This window comes from Python bivittatus, unplaced genomic scaffold, assembly GCF_059951505.1.
Source record: "Python bivittatus isolate LINGU-HERP-01145 unplaced genomic scaffold, Pbiv_v1 ctg000330_np1212, whole genome shotgun sequence".
NCBI lineage: Eukaryota > Metazoa > Chordata > Lepidosauria > Squamata > Pythonidae > Python > Python bivittatus.
This window is the reverse complement of record NW_028277058.1, coordinates 21,959,626-21,980,747: the sequence shown is the minus strand read 5'-3', so window position 1 is coordinate 21,980,747 and position 21,122 is coordinate 21,959,626. Positions and strand designations below refer to the sequence as shown.

Genomic DNA, 21,122 nt, shown 5'->3' with positions numbered 1-21,122 from the left:
TTCTAATAGTGACCATTCACATGCTTTTATCCAGGGAATAAAATTTTTAGCGGACAAGGAAAACCCATTCTTACACTACTGCCTCCCCCTATCTTAACAGTGAAGATAAATTGTTCTGAAGCAGTTAAATTTTTTTTTGTTTTTTTTAGAATCTTTCTATTTCTCCATCTCTCTATCTATTACCTATCTACCCATCAGAATTTAAAAGAAGAGTCCTGGCAGCTTTCATAGAACAAATAACATAGTTAAAGTATCTGTGGTACAATCTAAAAACCCAACAGCCATAAACAAGAGACAGAAGCAATAAGCAACATAGCAAAACCACAATAATATCATAGGTATAAAAACAAACGTAATGCATTTTTCATATGATAAACTAGATCCATTCCAAATATTTCTGAAGTTTAATTTAATGCAAAATTTATCCACAAAGCTTAAATTCCTTTACTTTGTGACCATATCCTTCTCCTGGAAAGGAATTTTAACCATCTTATCATGATTTTTTCCAAGTTCTGGAATAATATTTGGATAAATTGGGGTTTTGCTCTCCTATTGTTTAGCATGGCAAAAACATAAGCACATAATGGCTCCATATAACCTTCATTTTTGTTTTTAATCAGAATAGGATTAAATTGCCAGGAACAATAGACAATTGTGAAGAGATTACGTTTGCCAGAGTTAATAGAAATTGGTGCAGGGTTTTTTTTAGTTATATTCCTTTATTATCAGAATTAATAAAGTACCCACGCTTTTTTCACCTCCTCAGTAGAATGGAGATGAAACTTAGAAACTAGCCCATTAATAAAAGATACAAACCACTCAAAATGTCATAGATATCAGTATATGGGTTTTCATATTATGCACTCTTCTGGCCATAGCCCCCCAAGCTCAGAGTATTACTACTGTGCTCCTAAACCTTTTCCACTACAATCTGCGTACTATCTCCTTGCCTATCCTCAGTCTCTCTAATGACATTCCTTAATAAACTAAACGTCGTACACACATTCCTATCAGTAGGGCCAAACTGGGATACTGCTTCCAATATCAAAAGACTGGAGGGCACATACCAAATAATACACTACTTACAATTATTCAAACAGTTAAAGAAATTGGAAACTAATGTTAGATACTGAATTATGCGCAGTGCAGATTAAGGAACTAAGAAGAAAGACTAATTCAAAGAGCTAGTTCAACTGAAAATGGATGGGATGGGAAGGTAAAGCTGGAAAAGCTAACAGAAGGAGGATCAAGAAAGGAAATGATATTAAAAATAAATAAATCAGCTTATTGTTCATAAAAGAAAATGCTGCCATGTACTTAATAACAGAAAAAAAAGATCTTGGATGACAATGAAGTATGACTGCAGTGACTTCAAATAAGTATATCCTCCACAATCTTGCCAACTGTCCAAAACACTTTGATGAAAGCAGCTAAGGTAAGGATCATTCTGATTTAAGGACAGATTCTGTCAATCATCCCATATCCAACCAAGATGAGTGAAACTGAAAAGTGCTATTTAAAATCCTCCCTTAGCAGGCAGTGCAATACCCTATCCTTTCCAATGAGTTAGGTTCCCAAAATACATTTTGAAGTGAAACAATATAGATGATTTTGAATTGAAGCCTGTAAGATATCATCATTTATTTATTTATTTACATTTATTAGCCACCCAACTCCAATGGACTCCTATTCCACTTTAAAAACTTCAACTAATACAGTTCCAGATTCCATTTTTTCCAGTATAGTGATTAGCCAGTGAGGTACCATTCATCTTCCATCCATTAAAGAAAGCAATGGAAAGCAATGGAAAATAAGAAAAATATGAGAAAACCATATGCATAAATGTATGAAGGTATCAACATCCATATATTCTAGTATAATTTATGCTAACAGTGACTCTCTCAGATACAGATCTTTCCATCATTTGCTATTTGATCCTTCTAGCTGGAGATGCTAGGAAGGTAATATAGGACCTATAATATATACAAACCACATGCTTTACTACTAAACTATCATCTTCCCTGAGGAACGCTTTATTCATCAGCTTGCTCTAGGTATGGGAATGTATGAAGCATCTCCTCTAACAACTCCCTCTTACATTCAGCAAATTGCAAACTGCCAAAAAGGTTGCTGAAATACAGTATTGATGCAATTTAATTTTTGGATATTAATATGCAAATGAATATTATGTCTTTAAGAAAAGTTACATGCTACCAGTATTAAACTAAAAATGTATTAAAATTGACAAATCTGCCATGTAAAAATCAACTGTTACCATCTACACCATTTCCAATAATGGTAGAACAATTGAGTTCTAGGTCTGCTGACTGCATTAGAAAATCACTGAGAAACAATATGTTCACATTTAATGGAAGAAGCTATGAAATGACAGTGCTTACTAAATTAAGGCTATATACCTTAGGGTATATTTTTATTAACATAATGTACATTAAGGAGAGCATTAAGTTGCAGATTAAGAAGATAATGCATACTTTGTGATGTAGAAAAAGTATATGAATTTTAAAATAAATATTTATGCTTCAAAACAAGAATAAAATAAAACTTCACATATTTTATCCTCAAGCCAATATATTTTAATTTTTTTCTGTAAAAAAACCCATTATTTAATGTTCAAGTCATATTTGAATGACAGCGAACTTTTTTTTCTAAAAAATGGAAAATTGTATTAAAGAGCAGTATTAATTTTTATTTTGAGTAACTTCATCAATATTCAAAGATCTGGAGGCCAAAGGAGTAAAAAGCCATTATGTTTAGTTTTTAATGTATTAGAGCACTGTAAATGTACTTGCTCTGTTTTATTTTTTAAAAATATTTCATGCAATACATCTCCAGATAGCATACTAAGCAATATGCAAATTAAATGCAGTAAAATAATAATGTATTAACATTTATTAAAACATGTAAATCAGAGGTCATGAGAAATAGAATATCATCATGAGCTGTCAAATGTGAAAGTGAATCACATCCTTTTGGAATGCATCTAAATTAGAGTTTGGTTGGGTACCAGTATAGAAAGCATCATCTTCCTAATTAATGGTAAACGAATATCCACAGGATATAGCAGAGATAACTACTTTCTTCAATTAAGTATGGTAAAATAAACTAGGTGCCAAAATAAGCCTTTTCTATAATTTTTGGTCAACGTATCACTGTGTAAATATTATAACAAGTATTTTCATATGTGAAATTTCCTGTTTGTTATAAACTCTTAAGCTCAGAGTGGAAAAAGTGACCAGAGAATTTTGTTCCCCTTTCTTCTAAAGGCAGGAATCATCCCATAACACTGATAGGCAGGAAAGTCCATACGTATAAAAGGAAGCACATTGTTATATAAAGTGTCAGATTCAAGGAGGATAAGTCTATCAACAGCTATTGGTCATGAAAACTATGCAGAATGGAACATAGTATGTTATGGAACACTTACTCATGAGAAGCAAAAGTATTGAAATGTATTATTACTTTCAAGTCCTGCTTGCAGGTTTGCTTGAAACAACTGGCTGGTTGCTATGGTAAAGAAAATGGTTTAATTCAGCAGGTTCTTCCTTTATTTCCATGAATATGATAGTAGAGATCAAAGAAAGGCGGGCAATAGTAGTGCCACTTACCTGTGCCCTCCCTTTCTATGCTGACCAGTAGGCTTGCTGCTTCTCCTAACTTTTCTACCCATGTTTTTGTTGTTCATGCTATTTCCATTTTCTTTTTTCCTTACATCATTTCCACTTCAGCTAGGAAGTTTTAGGTGCTTATTTACAGGTTTATGATGCAAACTTTGATCACCAACATTGACAGCTATCTACTTTCATAAATTATATTGCTAGCAATTGTTACATTGCAATTATTATTATGCAAAACCTGCCACTTCTACAATTGGTTTAAAGATCTGTGTGTACATTCATACCATTCTGGACTGGGTGAAAATATATGCATACATTTTACCGTAAAATAAGACATTTTATCTGTAACAGAGCAGAAAAAAATTCTGAAGCTCGAAGAGTTTTATTACTAGAAATGACATGCTGCTCAAGGATCACTTTGAAAGGAAAATAGTTCATTAGTGAAATGGGAACAGATTATTAAACTGCAAAGCACTAAACTGCCCTTAAAGAAAATTAATCAAGCGTCTGCATTCAGAAATACTCTCAGGCTTTTACTAGTCAGAAACAGAGAATGCGGTGCTGAGAATATTTTTGCACTGTATCATGAAAAGACATAAAACTGAAGAAATGGGATGAAATCTGAAACCGTTTTAAAGTAGCTTCAACTTCAAACTGTGCCCAAGCACACTATGAAGGGAAAGATATGAGGGCTGTAGGGATATGCATTAAACTAGATTATCTACAGAAAAACATACCTGGCTAAATTGAACGCATCATCGATCAAACCTGCACGATTACTGACAGAGATTACCTATGAGGGTAAAGGAGAAAAATTGAAAACTTAAGGATGATAAGAAACTGGAAGTATTTCATATATCAGAACAAATTGCAGGAAATATAATGAAATGAGCTTACCTTATGGTTTCTCATGAGTTGGTCAATTATCAGTCTCCAGTTTCTGATGTCATAGTTAACCCTAAAATAGCCAGCTTGATTGATGTTTCCAAGCAGCCAGGTACCTCCATTAAGATAGGCAATCCTGTGATGTTCTGTAAACAAAGTATGGTAAAACGAATGCAAATTATTGATCAGAATGTTTTATTTATTTTATTTATTTTATTTTTATTTTCAAATTTGTATGCCGCCCATCTCCCCCAATGGGTGACTCTGGGCGGCTCACAATAATAAAAAAGAAGAAAAAACACAGGACCCTCCAGACATGGACATAATCTATAAATAGTTAAAAAACATATATTAAAAATGGCTTAAAAACCTCCTATAATTTAGCCCTAAAAAACCTGTAAGATATTTTATATTTTAAAATAACTTTGATCATAGGAGGAAAAAAACTACAAGGTATTCCATAACAAGCAAAATAGTTCACTCTTTTATAGGAGCTGTTGGTGTCACTTTAGTCTACTGTCTAATAATGAATCAGTCAAATACAGCTGTAAAATCCCCCAATTTACAGAGAAAATATGTTTATAAGACAAGGTATATTGCTATAAAATGTGATTATCATGTATATCCTCGATAAAAAAAACCTGAAGTTCATTATTAGCTGCTTCATTTTTCTTTTAAGGATGATACCAACATGGTTTTTATGCAGATTAATTTCTGAATTAGAGCAGCTGAATTTAGTACAATTAAGGACCAATTTTTAACATTCATTTTAACATTCAGCCAAGATGTGATAAAGACTTTATAAGATAAAATTCTACTTATTTGTGTGCTGAATATTATTGTATTAATGCATTCCCTAATGGTGACATGTAGCATTATCACATCATAGTGCTAGCCTGTTTTCAGAATTGTCCAGAGGTGGTAAAATTGAAGCATTTTCATTCCAGAGTACATTCACAAATATTTATCACCCAAAACTAGGAGAGCCAAAGCTCATCTCATGATGATTTTAATACATTGAATGTGAACAAAGGAATCGAGCCAGAGCCATCAATGGTTGTTCAACTGTATGAATCACAGGCTTAGGCTGAAATATAATAAACAAGCCTAGATTATAAACAAGATGCAATTATATTTATGATTTTTTATAAGGATTATTCTTGTATATGTCAGAAGTATTCCATATATAAATAGCATGAAATAAATGCTTCTTTGAGCATTCACTACATGCTTTCTTAGCATTTTTGAAAGCTAAGAAAGAAGGAATTTTGCAGGAGGATTTTAAGCACATCCTTTGATTCAGCTGACTTCTAGCAATATGGAACAACATCCTCCCATTTATTATTGTTAGTGATTAACAAAGCAGTGGTGAATTATTTCTCACTTTTAATATTATGGTCCAAAAGAATCTAGCAGAGTATCAACTCAATTTTTTGCATGGGCAATCGGAGCTAAAAGCAGAAATGTGCTGGTTACTTTATGGTGGTGTATGTGGGAGGGTCAAACATAAAAAAAAAAACAGCACAGAGACTTTCTTGTGAAACAGTTCACTCTTTTTTATTTGTGATATTTTAAAACTAGAAAAAAGTTCAGTTTTTCTGAGAGTTAGTCTTTTATAGCTAGATGGCTCTGTAAGTGGCCTGTAGCTAAAGCAGTTCCCCACCCCAGGTTCTGCTATAAAGAGGTTTTATAAAGAGGATGCAGTAAATCATAAATTGTTTTATGACTATTATTGCTCTGCTGTTCAGCAATTAACTATTTCCCTACTTACAAAATAATGCTTCTTCTGAAGTCAATGTGCCTGTCTTAAGCTATTATTATGTTTGTAGTTATAATGAAATTCCCCATAGAATTAATCAAGGGCCTAAGGAAAAAAAATAACTGGCAATCTCTCATGGCTGTCAAAATGTTGACCACCATCTTAGGTCTTTCCCTCAGGAAATCTGCACAGATTTTCCTCCAGCCATAGTGCTTCTCCCACTTTGCTGATTCTCATTCACCCATGATTCTCATTCACTTGAGTGATCTTCAAACCACTGCAAGACCTGCATATCTTTAGCAGTCTGAAACTGCTTACATCCAACTTTGGTCACCATCCATCTTCTCTCACTCCATTTCTGAGCTCAACAAGGATTCTAAGCACTTTCTGCAAGCTCCTTAGTCCACTGCAACTTATCCCTGCCCATCTGCAAGAGACTCTCTCTCTCTCTCTCTCTCTCTCTGGTATGAAAGCCTTATCTATTTCATTCCCATATTACTTACAAGTAAGTCTGTATGTCTAGGAGATCACAAAATAGGATGGCAGCCAATGTTTACGTGCCTAATTTCATCACATATTTACAAGAATGTCATTAAGAGATAGGATTACCACGGAAGTATAAATAATCCTATTATAAATAGACTATTACATAATTCCATGTGCATGAAATATTAAAAGTAAACTATTGATTTCTTAGCTATTCTGTGGAAAAGAAATGGTTCTGACATTTCATACGGCTTTTTTATGTCAGTAAAAATGAAATTATTTATTTAGTGTGAATGGATGTGTGGTCATGGTCACTCATGAACAAAGTGATGCATCTGAACTAATTTTTGTATCTAGGACTCTTGCTCTATAAACCTGCTGAAGTTGGGGAAAGAGACATTAAAGTGAAGGTTACGATTTGCTGAAGTAATTCTGAACATACCTCTGCATATATTATACTGCTCTGATTCATATGAATGTTTTTATATGTGATAATTGTAAAACATAACACAAACACTGGTTTAAATTTCAGAGGAAAATCCCTACTGTACCTTTTTTAGAATTCTGTGTCTAAAATTAAGTAGCAACAAGACTCATTGTAAAAAGAGCTATTAGCTAAGATAATTTATACTTCTAACAGAACTGAAGTATGAGGTATTTGAAACTATAAAGATATGAAATATACAGGTAGTCCTCACTTAGCGACCCCAACTGGGACCAGTAACTCCATCGCTAAGCACCATGGTCACTAAGCAGAAAATCATGTGACTGCAACGGGCTTACATTCTCACTTCCCCTTCGGTTGTTAAGCGAAGCTGCATGATTGCTAAGCAGAACATCATGTGACCACAACTTATGATTTTACTTCTGCCTTGTCTATTAACTCTGCTTGTCGCAAGCCAGTTGCAAAGCACACAGATGACAATTATGTGACCTTGGGATGCTGTGACGGTCATAAATGTGTGCCAGTTGCAAAGCATATCAATGGTGATCATGTGACCATGGGACATTGCAATGATCATAAAAGTGAGGATTGGTTACAAAACTTTTTTTTTACACCATTGTAAGTTTGAATGGTTGCTAAATGAGACAGTCGGTAAGCGAGGACTACCTGTATAACATTTGTTTTGCTACTATAGTGCAATTTTAAATCAAAATGCTGTAATTTATAATACTGAAGCAAAAAGTGGGGAAATAATTCTAGTCATTTTGATCCCTAGAGTACAGCTGAGATGAAATAATTTGTTATTTAAGATGTAAAATTATTTCAAACTCATGAAATAATTTTATTTCAACCCTAAGCTTGAAGGGTTATAAAATATGTTTGATGTGCAAATATAATATCTAATGCTTTATAAATGGCAATTGCTGTATTTTAAGTATAGTTCAACAGCCTGCAACTGAGTCACTACCTACACTTACCAGTTTCTAATATATCTGTTATACTCTATTCTGCCACATTTTTAAGAGTTTACTATACCTACCTATCTCAATATACTGTAAATATGCACTAATACAGTTACATCTTCCATATCTACATATCTTCTTTCATGATAACTTAGGAACAGGTTGGATTGGGATGCCTTGCTAATATGCAAGTATCCTAATTTTTCCATCCAAACAAATATGTTTGTGGATCATCTTCATGGACCCAAAGTATTATGACACAACATGTATGACATATAAAAACTTATAGTTTCACTTATTAGAAAGTTTATATTATTCAGCACGCTGGAAGGACAGGAATAAGAGTTCTCTGTGTCAGCCCTACTAGATAGATCAGACCAAAAAATGAACTCCAGGAAGGCTAAAATTACTTTTATTGAGATTGGCTATAACAACAGAATCTTGAAAGTCTGATTCTGCTATATCTCCTCCCCCTTATACTCCAGTGACTAAGGATGGTGTCTGCTTGAGACACTTCCAAATATTATCTCATTTCCTTGGACTTAAAAAAATGTTTCAGCCCCTTTTGCCTAGGTAAAATGGTTCTTGCATATTTCCATCAAATCATCTTCCTTTGAACTTCCTCTGAACTGTGCAATTTGAAGATGATTCAAAAGAACTCTTTGGACCTTATCTGAGCATGAATGCAATACTCCTCTGCTATTCATTACCCAAATGAGCCTGGAAAAAAATATAGCTGCTTTAAGAGCCTCATTAAAGTTAATGTATGGATTCTTTAAGCATCTCCTTAAGCCTGAAAATGTTGAATTATTTTAATGAATTGGTACTGCACTTGTCTGAGGTCCAAAGTGCTAATATTTTATTTATAAAGCTTGCAAACAAATATCTTCAAAGCCTGAATTGTTTCATCACAAAGGTTGCTGCTTCATAATTCAAAATCTGAAAAATACAAACTGAAATATGGTTATCAGAAAAAAATAAGTGTCTTGATGACAGAACTTTTGCCAGTTGTATTAGCAGCAGTATGTTCATCAAAACCAAGAGCAGCCTTAATGCTTTCCCTCATTTAGGGCCCAATAAATACAGTGACCCTGCAAATAAATAAAATCAACCCTGATTGCTCATTGGAAGGATTGATAATGAAGCTCAAGCTCAGATACTTTGGTCACCTAATGCGAAGAGAGGACTCTTTGGAAAAGACCCTGATGCTGGGAAAGATTGAAGGCAAAAGGAGAAGAGGACGGCAGAGGATGAGATGGTTAGATAGCATCACTGAAGCAATGAGCATGAAACTGAGCAAACTCAGGAAGGCAGTGAAGGACAGGAAGGCCTGGCGTGATATGGTTCATGGGGTCACGAAGAGTCGGACATGACTTAACGACTGAACAACAGCAACAACAAATACAGTGAAGTGAAAAAGTGCACTTTGAGGATAACTTTCTCATGATAAGATATCTGGACTAAGCTGGGGGGTATCCATGTAGCAGGAGCAGCAGGAAAAAAAAAAATTGCTCATTTAAATGCTGATTAAATAATGTTAATGAGGAGGATTTTTACTAGGATTAGTACTAAAAATAATTACTATGTCCTTCTATTCAGTCTGTCATAATTACAATGTTATGTTGCTTCTGTTAGAGCCACAAACTGGGTATCACTGTATTCTGAGAAATAGCAGTAAGTATGACTATTCAGCAACATATTTATTTCTTATATCAATTTATATAGCCACCATCTTGCAAATTGCAACTCTGGGCAGTAAACAAAGAATTAAAAACCAACACACAAAAAAAAGCAACAACAGTATTTTTTAATGGTTTCCAATACATTTTAAGTAAAAACACAATATATGCTATCATTTCTCAGTTAAGGACAAGTTTAGGTTGACCTATGTCTACAAAGGAGACTAATCTTTTCACGTTATACTAGTTCAAATGAGAGGGCAGCTATTGTAAAGGGTGTCTGATAAAATGTTTTTTTTTTTGTGAAGGTCTTTATTATTACTAGCATTTGACGTCTATGCTTGTTGATGTCTACAATTTCTCTCACCATGCAATTTCTATCATATTTCAGTGATGTAGTTACATCATGGCAATCATGGGCAATTTCTCTATAAAAATATCTTAGGTATTTCTGAAGCACTATGAAGTAACTGCTGTTAATGTTTCTTTTGCCTAAAATATTTATTCTATGTAGAAAATCCTTGAATGTCTTATTCAGCTTTTTAAAAAATCTATATATCACTCCCTGGCAAATATTACATTTTATTTAGCTAATGTAGACACATTGTGTACTTACGTTACAGCAGTGTTTCTCAACTTTGGCAGCTTCCATATGGGCGGACTCCAACTCCCAGAATTCCCCTGGCTGGCTGGGGAATTCTGGAAGTTGGAGTCCACCCATATGAAAGCCGCCAAGGTTGAAAAACACTCCATTACAGTATGAATAGAGGCAGCTGCTCAGGGTGGCTGTTTGGGCAATTGATCCTCCTTCCTACTGTTGGCCAAATAATGTGCAGATGCCCTGTAGAGTTCTTAATGAGCTCTATTTTTCTCCCTAGCCCCTGGTACTATAGCTCATGATACTGTTAAAAACCCTTTCCCCTCTTTGCTTGCTACTGTAATGCTGAATAAGGCAAAGGGATTGTTTTCTAATTGACACAGGATTAGTTAAGTAGGAGTAGGTAAGGATGGTGGATAAAGTTCCCATTTTCTTATTATCTATGCAACATAGGAATCTGTTTTGCAGCCCTTCCACTATTGCAGATCACATATATGCAGAGAAAAGGGAGGACTGGCAGCTGAGACAAGATGCTTCTGACTAATTGAAAGTTCTTTCACTCCAGCAGGCCATGATCAGAGCCAACAAATCACTAATCAGAGAAGGCAGCATTTGATCCACTTTATAGGAGAAAGGATTTGTTCTGTCAGAGCTGAGAGATAGGGCTTTCTATTAGCAAGGTTTAGTATCTTTGCATCTATTGAAACCCAAAATGATACAAAGTCTGAAAGCATTTTTGCTTGCTTGTTTGATTTCCCTCTTCCTCTCTTCCCATTATGTCAGCTGGTTCTGCAAATTTATTTGTTCAAAGGTGATAGGAGGCAGACTAAGCAATCACATAAACAAAAGATTTAGAATGATTAGCAAAAAAGATGATTTCCCCCCCCCCCTTTTGGGGGAAAAAGGGGAATTTTTTTCAAGCAGCTTTCAAAAGATTCCTGAGTTACAATTTTTTCTCATGTTCTTTAAAAAAAAGAGGCTGGCTCCTGAAAAAAATGTTGAACTCTTGATCTTTTTTTTAGTGTGTTGTTTTCACTATCCAGCAATTGTCCTCTCCATTGTTATCAGCGTTGTTGTTTTTTTTTAATTATTGACTGGTGTTATTTTTGAAATAGGATGATTGATAGTTATCAGCACTTTCTAAAATTCTTCAATTAATCCTCTTTTATTCTCAAATTTTCTTTCTTAGTAGTTAAATAATCCTAGTACAGTGCAGATGGAGAGAGGCACTCCAGTCTCACCTATCATATTACATTTGTAATTCAGTTTCTTCAATGCAAGCTTGTCTGTTTCAAACTCAATCCATTGATTGAGCTTCTGTGCTTCCTATATACAAGGATTACCAGCACAAGCTCCATTAGCCTAGGTAACAATCCTTATTCATCCATCCATTTAAGAACTTAGCAAGGGTTTTACTATTTATCTACTATTGAACAATTTTCCTCCTTGCAAATATTGGGGTCAAATGTTTAATAAAAATCTCCCTCTTATATTTTTCTCTCAGAAATATTATGCTAACAATGAAAGAATTGGCTTTAAATGCAATATTTAAATAACATATTTGTCTTTTACCTCCCCCACCCCCCGCCCCGTGGAAGCATGAACTTGGAGCTTCTGGGCCAAAATGTTGCTGTTCTCTGCACAAGTTTGTGATTATGGTTAATGGACCTTATGTCATTGGGTTTTGTTCTCTGCAACAATATGGTTGTGGGAAAGATTCTGACTAGCAAATGAGATGCAATTCAGGACAGACAGAAAAGAATGGATGGACCCCTCATTGCATCCATTTAGAAAATAAGAACAATAAATTAAAAAGATAGATATGAAAGTTGGTTCAGTTGAAAGCCACTCATCACAAAACATTCCCTCTTTCCTCCTACAAACTCTTCTACTTTCACAACCACCTCTACCTATTTTGGCAGATTCTCCCCTTTCATTGCAACCCTTCAGGACCACTTCATAATTTTCAAAATGGTCCTAGAGGACAAGCATTTTTGGGGGTCCCTATAACGTTCTGCTCTTACAAACTGTGAATCTAATACAACACTATTTCACATTTGGACACTTAACATTGAGCAGCGTAACCCTGTACACACAGAGATGAGGAGTTATGGAGGCCACACACATCTTATCATCATTACTGTCATCATCATTATCATAATGGGCAAAAGACTTTTTTAAAAAAAGAAAAAAGAGGGGAAATAGAAAAAAAAATCAGTATTATTTTCATATCTCTACTCTGAAGTAAATTTTAATAATTAGCCTAGTAAATTTTCATTTGCAATTGCATTTTAATTGAGAATAAAAGAACCAAATGATAAGTATAAATATTATCTCTCACTTTAAATTTGCTTCACTTTGATGCAGCATCAGAGTTTTACCTTTTCAAAAACAGTCAAACAATAAAACACTTGCATACTGCTTATAGTTAGTGAAAATCCTAATCTATACAGTGGTTCCTCTAGTTACGAATGCCCCTACTTACGAATTTTTCGAGATACGACCAGCTCCGGCCCCAAAAATTTACCTCGACTTGCGAACTCGCCTCGACTTACGAACCGGATCTGCGGCCATTTTCCGCCCGTTCCACGTGGTCCGCGGCCATTTTCTGCCCGTTCCACGTGGTCCGCAGCCATTTCGCGCCCGTTCCACATGGTCTGTGGCCATTTTTCCGCCAGTTCCACGTGGTCCGCAGCCATTTTTCCGCCCTGCCGCGTGGTCCGTGGCCATTTTCTGCCCCTGCCACGTGGTCCGCGGCCATTTTTCCACCCCCGACACGTGGTCCACGGCCATTTTTCCGCCCTGCCGTTTTTCTGCCCCTGACGCGTGGTCCGCGGACGCCGGAACGGATTAACGGTAATTACACTGAACCTTATGGGAAAATTTGCCTCGTGTTGCAACCAATTCGAGTTGCAACCAGAGTCACGGAACGGATTAAATTCGTAACTCGAGGTTCCACTGTAATTATCTAGAAGGGTATTCATAGTATTACATTTAAAAGAATAAAAGAATATGTGCACTTTAAAGGACTTAATAGGTTATCAGGTCTAAATCCACCAAACTATTCCCAACAAATGACCATCCAGCGCATTGGAAAAGCTTCAGCAACAGGTAGCACACCACTTTTCTAGGAAGACTGCCCCACTGCTTAATAGCAATTACCATTAGGAGACTCCTCCTGATATTCAGCCTGAATCTTCTGGCTTTTAACTGGTCCTAGTCCTGCTTTCAGTTTCAAGAGAAAATAGGTCTTTCTCCTCTTGCATGTTACAGTGCAAGATATTTGTAGATTGCTATTAGGGCAGAGCAATGCTTCAGATTTGCTTTGAAAAAATTCCTTTAGAACACATGGGAGCATGAAAGCAATGTCTGTTTGGGATTCAATAATGCAACCATATACCACTGCAGTCATGAGATCCTGGAAACATATCCAGTTTCTTTAATGACAGGTATTACATTCATGCTCTCTTTGTTTTCTGAAGCACATTTTCCAAATTTAATCTAAAGTACTGCAAAGCCCTATTACAACTTTCCCCTTTTCTTTTCTTTTCCTTTCTTTTTTCTTTTCTGCAAGGTAAACGTGTCCAATTCCTTTTAACCATTTCTCATAGGGCTTAGTTTCCAGGGCCTCTATCATCTTCATAGTACTTCTCTAAACACACTCCAGTTTCTCTATAACTCTTTAAATGTGTGGTGCCAGAACTGGCTATTGTACTGCAAGCAGAGTCTAAACAGTGCAGTATACATGGAGCTATTCCTTTCTGCAACATGGACATAATGTTTCTGTTAAAGTAGCCCAAGAATGCATTGGTCTTTCTGCCACAGCATCACTGTGCTTGCTCACATTCAACTCTTGCTCCACTAGTACTTTTAGACCCTTGACACACACACACTGCTGCTAAGCAGGTCTTTCCAATCCTGTACATATTCATTTTTTGGGCTACTATTCAGATATAGATCATTCTGTTGGATTTAGCCCAATCTTCAAGCTTGTTGAGGTCATTTGAAAATATGATTTTTGTGAATATTCAACCCAATAACTTGGTGTCATATACAAACTGAATAAACTTCCATTTTATTTTAACCTTTAGACCTTTGGCAACTTTGGACCTTTGGCAACTTCACCTCCCAGAATCCCCCTGCCGGCATGAACATGAATGAGAATTCTGGGAGGTAAAGTTCACATATCTGAAAGATACCCTGGATGGAAAGCACTAGGTCATTTATAAGCATTGGGGACTCCGTTTGATACCTCCCTCCAGGTCAATGCAGAACCATTTACAAACATTCTATGGATGTGTCTGTACAATTAGTTGCAAATCCACTGATTGCAGAATCATCTATCCATCTTGTTCTCAGGATATCATGAGTTACCTCATCAAATACTTTACTGAGATCAAGGTATTCTACAATTACAGCATTTCTTTGATCTGCTTATGTCAAAAAGCATTTCAGAATGAATAATAGGCTATAAACTGTAAAAATCAGTAGTAACCAACTATAGGGCACAGTTCCTTGTATCAGCAAAAATCTAGCAGGTAATAAATACAGCACAATCCTACCCTCTCTGTTGGATTTCTGGTGATTTTTTTTTCAGGGAAGAGTGGGTTTAAAGATGCTATAATCTGATACTTTCCATTATGTTGGGTGGACATTATTAGGTTGTTGTAGACAGGTACCAAGCTCTGAAAATGATGAATGCCTTCAGTTTCATCTCAAATTCTTGGATCAGATATTTTTGAGACAACTTATCTTCTTTTTCTTCTTCTTCATCATCACCATCAACAGAAGCAATATTTCTAAATCTGTAAACTTTAAGCTACAGGTAGTCCCCAGGTTAAGAACGCCCAGTTTAAGGTTGACCCATGCAGAGCCTATTGTAGCAAACTTTAAGTTACATACACAATGGTTCAAGTTCATTACACAATACTATTTATACAATATTACATAATAATACTGTTCTGGCTTACATACATTACATACATTACATTACATTACATTACATACATTGGATACATACATACCTTACATATATACATATCTTGGGAATGGAATTTGTTCTTAAACTGGGGACTACCTGTACTTTAAATTAAGCAGACCAAATACACTATACCAGATAAAAACAGTTCAGATGCTCCAATAAAAAAATAAGATAATTAGTTAAGGTTTAATCAATTTTCTTGATTACCTGTGAACTTCAAAATGCCAAAGTCCAAGTCAACATTCCCAATTCTGTCAGCAGGAGCACCACTACTATTGTAGCGATTGTTTCATTAAGACATACAGTACATACTATGGCAGAGGTCAAGTATGATTAGGTAATTCATGCATCAAAAAACTTTTCAAAAGAAAGCAATTTTCCCAAACATTCTTTTGTTATGAATCTTTTGAATACAAGGGGCCTTCTAGAAGTATGAACAAGATACCTTGCATGTATCTACTATACATTGTTCTTAGAATTCCTTCCTTTGCTTATAGTGACTTGCCTTGCAAAATTAATCCCTCAGCTACTAACAATATGCTGAGCTTCTCAAATTTAACTAGCTTGGATCAGCCAGGCATTCATGACATTCATGCACATTAGCCAGCCATTCACAGCTAATGTGCATACCATACATATCCTGCACACTATTTGAAATACACTGACTAGAATCTAATACCACCATTGCTACCGATTTTTATTGTATAAATTCTTGTGATTCCATGATGCTGGCACCATTCAATCCTCTCTCATCCACCCATGCTGTCTGCATATTGATTAGCATATAAATGAAGTGAAATGGAATTGCTCATGAATAAATACGGCTTTCAGAATGAATTAGCTTTATTCCCAGGTTGGTAATTTTTGATATACTTTCTTAGAAATATATGTAATAGTTTACCAGCGACTGCTAGCTATTATTGGCTTACTTTTTGGTGATAGGATCAGTGAATTTGAATACAAAGAATGAATCTAAAGAGGAAAAGAAAGTACACTCACACAGCCCTTCTCTCTTATACACACATACACACACAACTAAAAAAATAGTATGGCTTCAACATCTAACCTTGAATCAGCAAGCTATCTGAATGGCTTAATAATCTGAGCCAACTATGTCTGAAGACAAAAACCTACTTTATGATCATTATGCTTATATAAAAGTACAAATACTCTCTATATAACTTTCTAGAGCACCAAGTCCTAAGATATTACAACTAATCAACTGTTAAAGAGCAAAAGGAAAAAAAATTACAAGTTTTTGACTGCTTCTTTTCATATAATTTCACCAAAGAGTAACATTGTTGTAACTTCTCTGTGAAATTAGTTCATTTATCCTCTCTTTCCAGCTATGGCAAGAACTTCTCTTTCCCTTTTTATATCTTGTCATTCAAACAGACTGTGCCAATTCAGAAGTGGTCTACTGTATGCTTAGGAGCCAAAGTGAGAAAAACCTAAGAGAACTGCATATAACACTTGCTAGATAAGTTTCCTGTCTACTTCATTCCAATTCCAATGCAGTTTGCTGGGACTCCAAGTGACTTGGAGGTAATTTCCTACTAAAATTGTGTGAAAAACTAAAAAGGGATGATGGTGGCAGAAGAAGCTTTAAAAGCCAAGACCAAAAGAAACCTTCTCTGCTAACAGTTGAAAAGGACTTACAAAAGAATCAGAACTTCTTTATAATTTTCTTGGGTTAATTTTGGGATTAAATCAGGATTTAAATTTAAATTTTACACTGTCTATAAGATAGATATACTCTTTTATAAATTTAACACATGTATTCAATTATTTGATATCTGAATACAAATAAATATTTCAGACTATCTTGTGTTATTAAAAAGTTTCATAATATTCTCATTTTTTCCTACTTTTATTATGGGGAAAAATCCTAAAACTCCTTTTTTACAATTCATTCTTCAGAAACAAAATCTATGTTTAGCAACACTAATCATTTTTATAAGATCAAATGTGAAGAAATAGTTCAGAAAAACACATGAATGCTGCATGAGATGCTACTGGGAGGAAAGTTTATGTTTACCTGATTTGTTAGACACCCATATAATTGCCTCTGATGAGATGTGGCTCGTATTTCCTACTGCAATTGTTAATGGAATCTGCCACAAGTAGCTGCAAGACAAAGGAGGGGGTTCTAAGAATAAAAATACTGAACTGATTCTTCTCACTCAACAGCAATCAGGGATTATATCAAAGGAATCAAACATTTTCAGTAAGAGAGCAAATATTTTGATTCTAACACGTTACCTTGTTTCTAAAATCAATTTGTGACTAGCAACAAAGTGGTGAGTCATCTTTCAAAAACCATGTTTTCCTTTTTTAAATATAATGTATTACCATTACATAATAGTTTCTAATAAAATAAAATGACAAAATAGAAGGAAAAATATCCAATACCAAAAATTGTATTGGCCCCATAACCAAGATTTATTTAAGGAGAATAGGCTCTGACAACAGCATGTATTTTGGTTTCAGTGACAATATACCTTTTTCATAATGCTATCATTAAAAGCATCTTCTTAAAAATTTTCTGACAATGGAATTTCATCTTACAACCCTCTATTATTACTCATATATCAGTAATCAAGTGTATAATGCTTATAGACATTTTATACATTTGTAGCATACTGGAAAAATCCAGCTTCAGTATGGTACAGTTAGTATAAAACTGATTCTGCCTTATATGAATAATGGCCCTGAATCTTGTATAGCTATTTGCTCCAGGAGTTTCCTTATATCCATTTTTCCCAACCTGGTACCATCCATATGTGTTGGGAATGCAACACCCAATTCCTAGCCAGTATGGAAAAAAGGGAAGTTCGTCTTCAAAAGTGAACGATAAAATATAAACAAAGCAAAAACAAACCATTCCTTTCTAAAACTGCTGCAACAAAATACATTTTGATATAACTAGTAGCTGCACAGGTAATGGAATTTGCATATTTTGATTTCAAGTTTAACTGAAAACTTCTTTTGAAATATATATATATATATATTCCTGCAAACAAACAGGAATGCTCTCAGAAATATTCAGGGCTCACAATTTCAATTTTTAGTGGGAGATAGAAGAGGTTTCAACAGGTGGGAAGACAAGATCCTCAACAGTACTTAAAATCCCATAGTCGATTCATTCAGCATAAAATTGGAAAGAGCATTTGTTGATTACTTCTATAGTAGCTAGGATTTATTGTAATTGATTACATACTGCCAATCACAAGTATATCATTTCACAGCAACTGAATATATTTGAAGATATGGAAAAGCACATAAAGAACCACCTTAGCACATTCAGTTTACCTGTGAATAACTCCAAAGGTCTGCTAAAGAAAAAAGTTTGGGTTTTTTGTAACTATTATTTTATTAGTAATAATAGTATAAGCCAATAGTAAACTTGGGTTGATTAAGGGAATTATTTCAGTAGAAGAAATATTCTTTGAATCTATGTAATTAAAGAGAAATAGATGGCATCTTCAATTGAAAAGTGCCTTGCTGTCTCTGCCAAATATAAAGAACAATGGCAGATCAAGTGAGATTCACAGAATAGAAACAATGCTGTTAAATGTATTGAGAGGCAAGTGACTCTGGATTATTAGACAGGGCTGAATAAACCATCTAATCAGTGCTTTAAAATGTAAAAGAGTAAACAATTATCAATATGGATTTTTTTCACACTGCGCTGCAATTCAGAATATGGTTATGTGTTTAATTTTTACTGACTATAGTAGATTAAAAACCCTCTTTTATTTTTATTTTAAGATACACAATTCAACATGTTTTAAAATGCATCTTGTTTAATAGTAAAAAATATTTATGTTATAAATTGCCGTTAATATAAGTTTTAACATTTGGAAACTATTTTTAAGTGTTATTAACATTTTTCTTAAAATCTGCAATAATATCCATAATTCACCATGGAGGTAACCTGATGAAAAAGAAAATTTCCATTCCATTAACTTTGTGTTTTATAAAACAGATGCCCCCTCATCAGCAGCCGTTTTGTCTAGAGTCTACTGGAGTTGGGTGCCCAATAAATTTAAAATAATAAGAATACATTATCACAACAAAGCACAGTATTTTTGCATTCTACACTGAATCACAGCACAGAGCATCATTGCCAAATCTCAAGGGACTTGTATTCCTATCTTCTGTTTCCCGACCCATCTCTTATAGAGTATGCTATTGGGAGATTACTGTTAGCACTATATGGCTGCAGTTTCCTTTCCTACATGTCTTGACTGCTTTCCTGTTTTCAAACCTTGTTTTGTAAGTCCTGCTTTGTTTTTGGCAGACATTCTTTCTGTGGGCGATGGGTTGTCTGGCTTTTCTTTGGATTAAAATATCTGCCAGTAGAGATATGTGGGCAATCACTGTATCACCGCTCTATTGCTCCATTGATGGATTGGGGTGGTGTGTAGGGATGGGTAAAACGTCCCAGGCTTGCAGAAGTATAAGTAATGCAGAAGACAAATCATCATGGTTTATTCAAAAGGGAATTGCTTTTATCCAACTGGAATTTTATGTTAACAATCTATCAAATAGGAGTTACTTGGTAAACAATACATATTTGGTTTCCAAAATGCTTTGACAAAATTCCTTAATAAAGGCTTTGGATTAAATTAGTAGTACTTGCATAAAAGGCCAGTTTCATGGGTTATTAATTGGTTAATACAGGAATACATAGTAGGAGTAAATGGAGTAAACTGAACGGATGGATCTTTCAGAGGTCTGTAAACTTTGGAAACTTTGTTTTCTTTTAGTCTAGGTATGCATTCTCACTGGAGTAAGCTTTTGAGGTTTATATGACATGCTAATGATTTGCAGAGTGAAACAAGCAATAGATGATGGCACAGGTACCCATTTTTCTTTTTGCTGAATTCTCTTATTTTTATGTTTTTAATCGTCTTTTTTATGTTCATTTTCTTTACACATATGAAGAACAGTTGACTCTTCCTGAGATCTGAATTTATCACTGGCAAAGGGTCAATAACTTTAAACTGAAGGCACATGAAATAAACCTGAGGAACGTATGTGACTCTAGGACTGCAGGTTGCATATTTCTTACTTAACAGTCAACAGTAAACAGTTACATAGCTAATATAATATAATATAATATAATATAATATAATATAATATAATATAATATAATATAATAAATAGGTAGATTATTATGCTTACTTATTAAGATCAGTGAAAACTCAAAGACACTGTGAATTTAGCTGTCAAAGAATGGCAAGTCAATAAGTACAAATGTGTCATATTACAAATAAAAACAACACATTCTTTGTTACTCTGTGTTTATCTCTCTCTCTCTCTCTGTCTCCCTCTCTCACAACACACACACACACACTCCACTGAGGGGCTCTGAAAGTTGCAGTGATTTGGCTTGCAATGGATACCTAAAGGAAAGCATTCTTCAAAAAAAATGTTATATGCAAGACACCTCCTGAAAGTAGACTGGATGAAAGAGTGATAAAAGTGTAACATGTTGAAAGATGAGTTTTTACAGCATTATGCATGATGACTAGACTACACAAATCAGCATGTGCATAATGCTGATAGTTGGGGTAATTAATTTCAGGCTTTCATGTGTATTTGTTTATCTCTTATTTATCAATAGGGCCTACAGACTACTAAAGAAATATTAAACTTTACCACATTTTCTCCTCAAGTATTCAAC

The 21,122-nt window shown here is 34.7% G+C and overlaps 1 protein-coding gene across 1 annotated transcript in view; it reads right to left on the bottom strand.

Moving 5' to 3' along the window:
• Positions 1-21,122, bottom strand: part of TRHDE (thyrotropin releasing hormone degrading enzyme) — a 259,991-nt gene that overhangs the window by 31,659 nt on the left and 207,210 nt on the right. The window contains exons 10-12 of the mRNA XM_088141536.1: positions 17,469-17,557; positions 4,533-4,666; positions 4,373-4,428 (exon numbers count right to left, since the gene is read on the bottom strand). Coding sequence (XP_087997662.1) covers positions 4,373-4,428; positions 4,533-4,666; positions 17,469-17,557 — 279 coding nt within the window. The remainder of the gene's footprint in view (positions 1-4,372; positions 4,429-4,532; positions 4,667-17,468; positions 17,558-21,122) is intronic.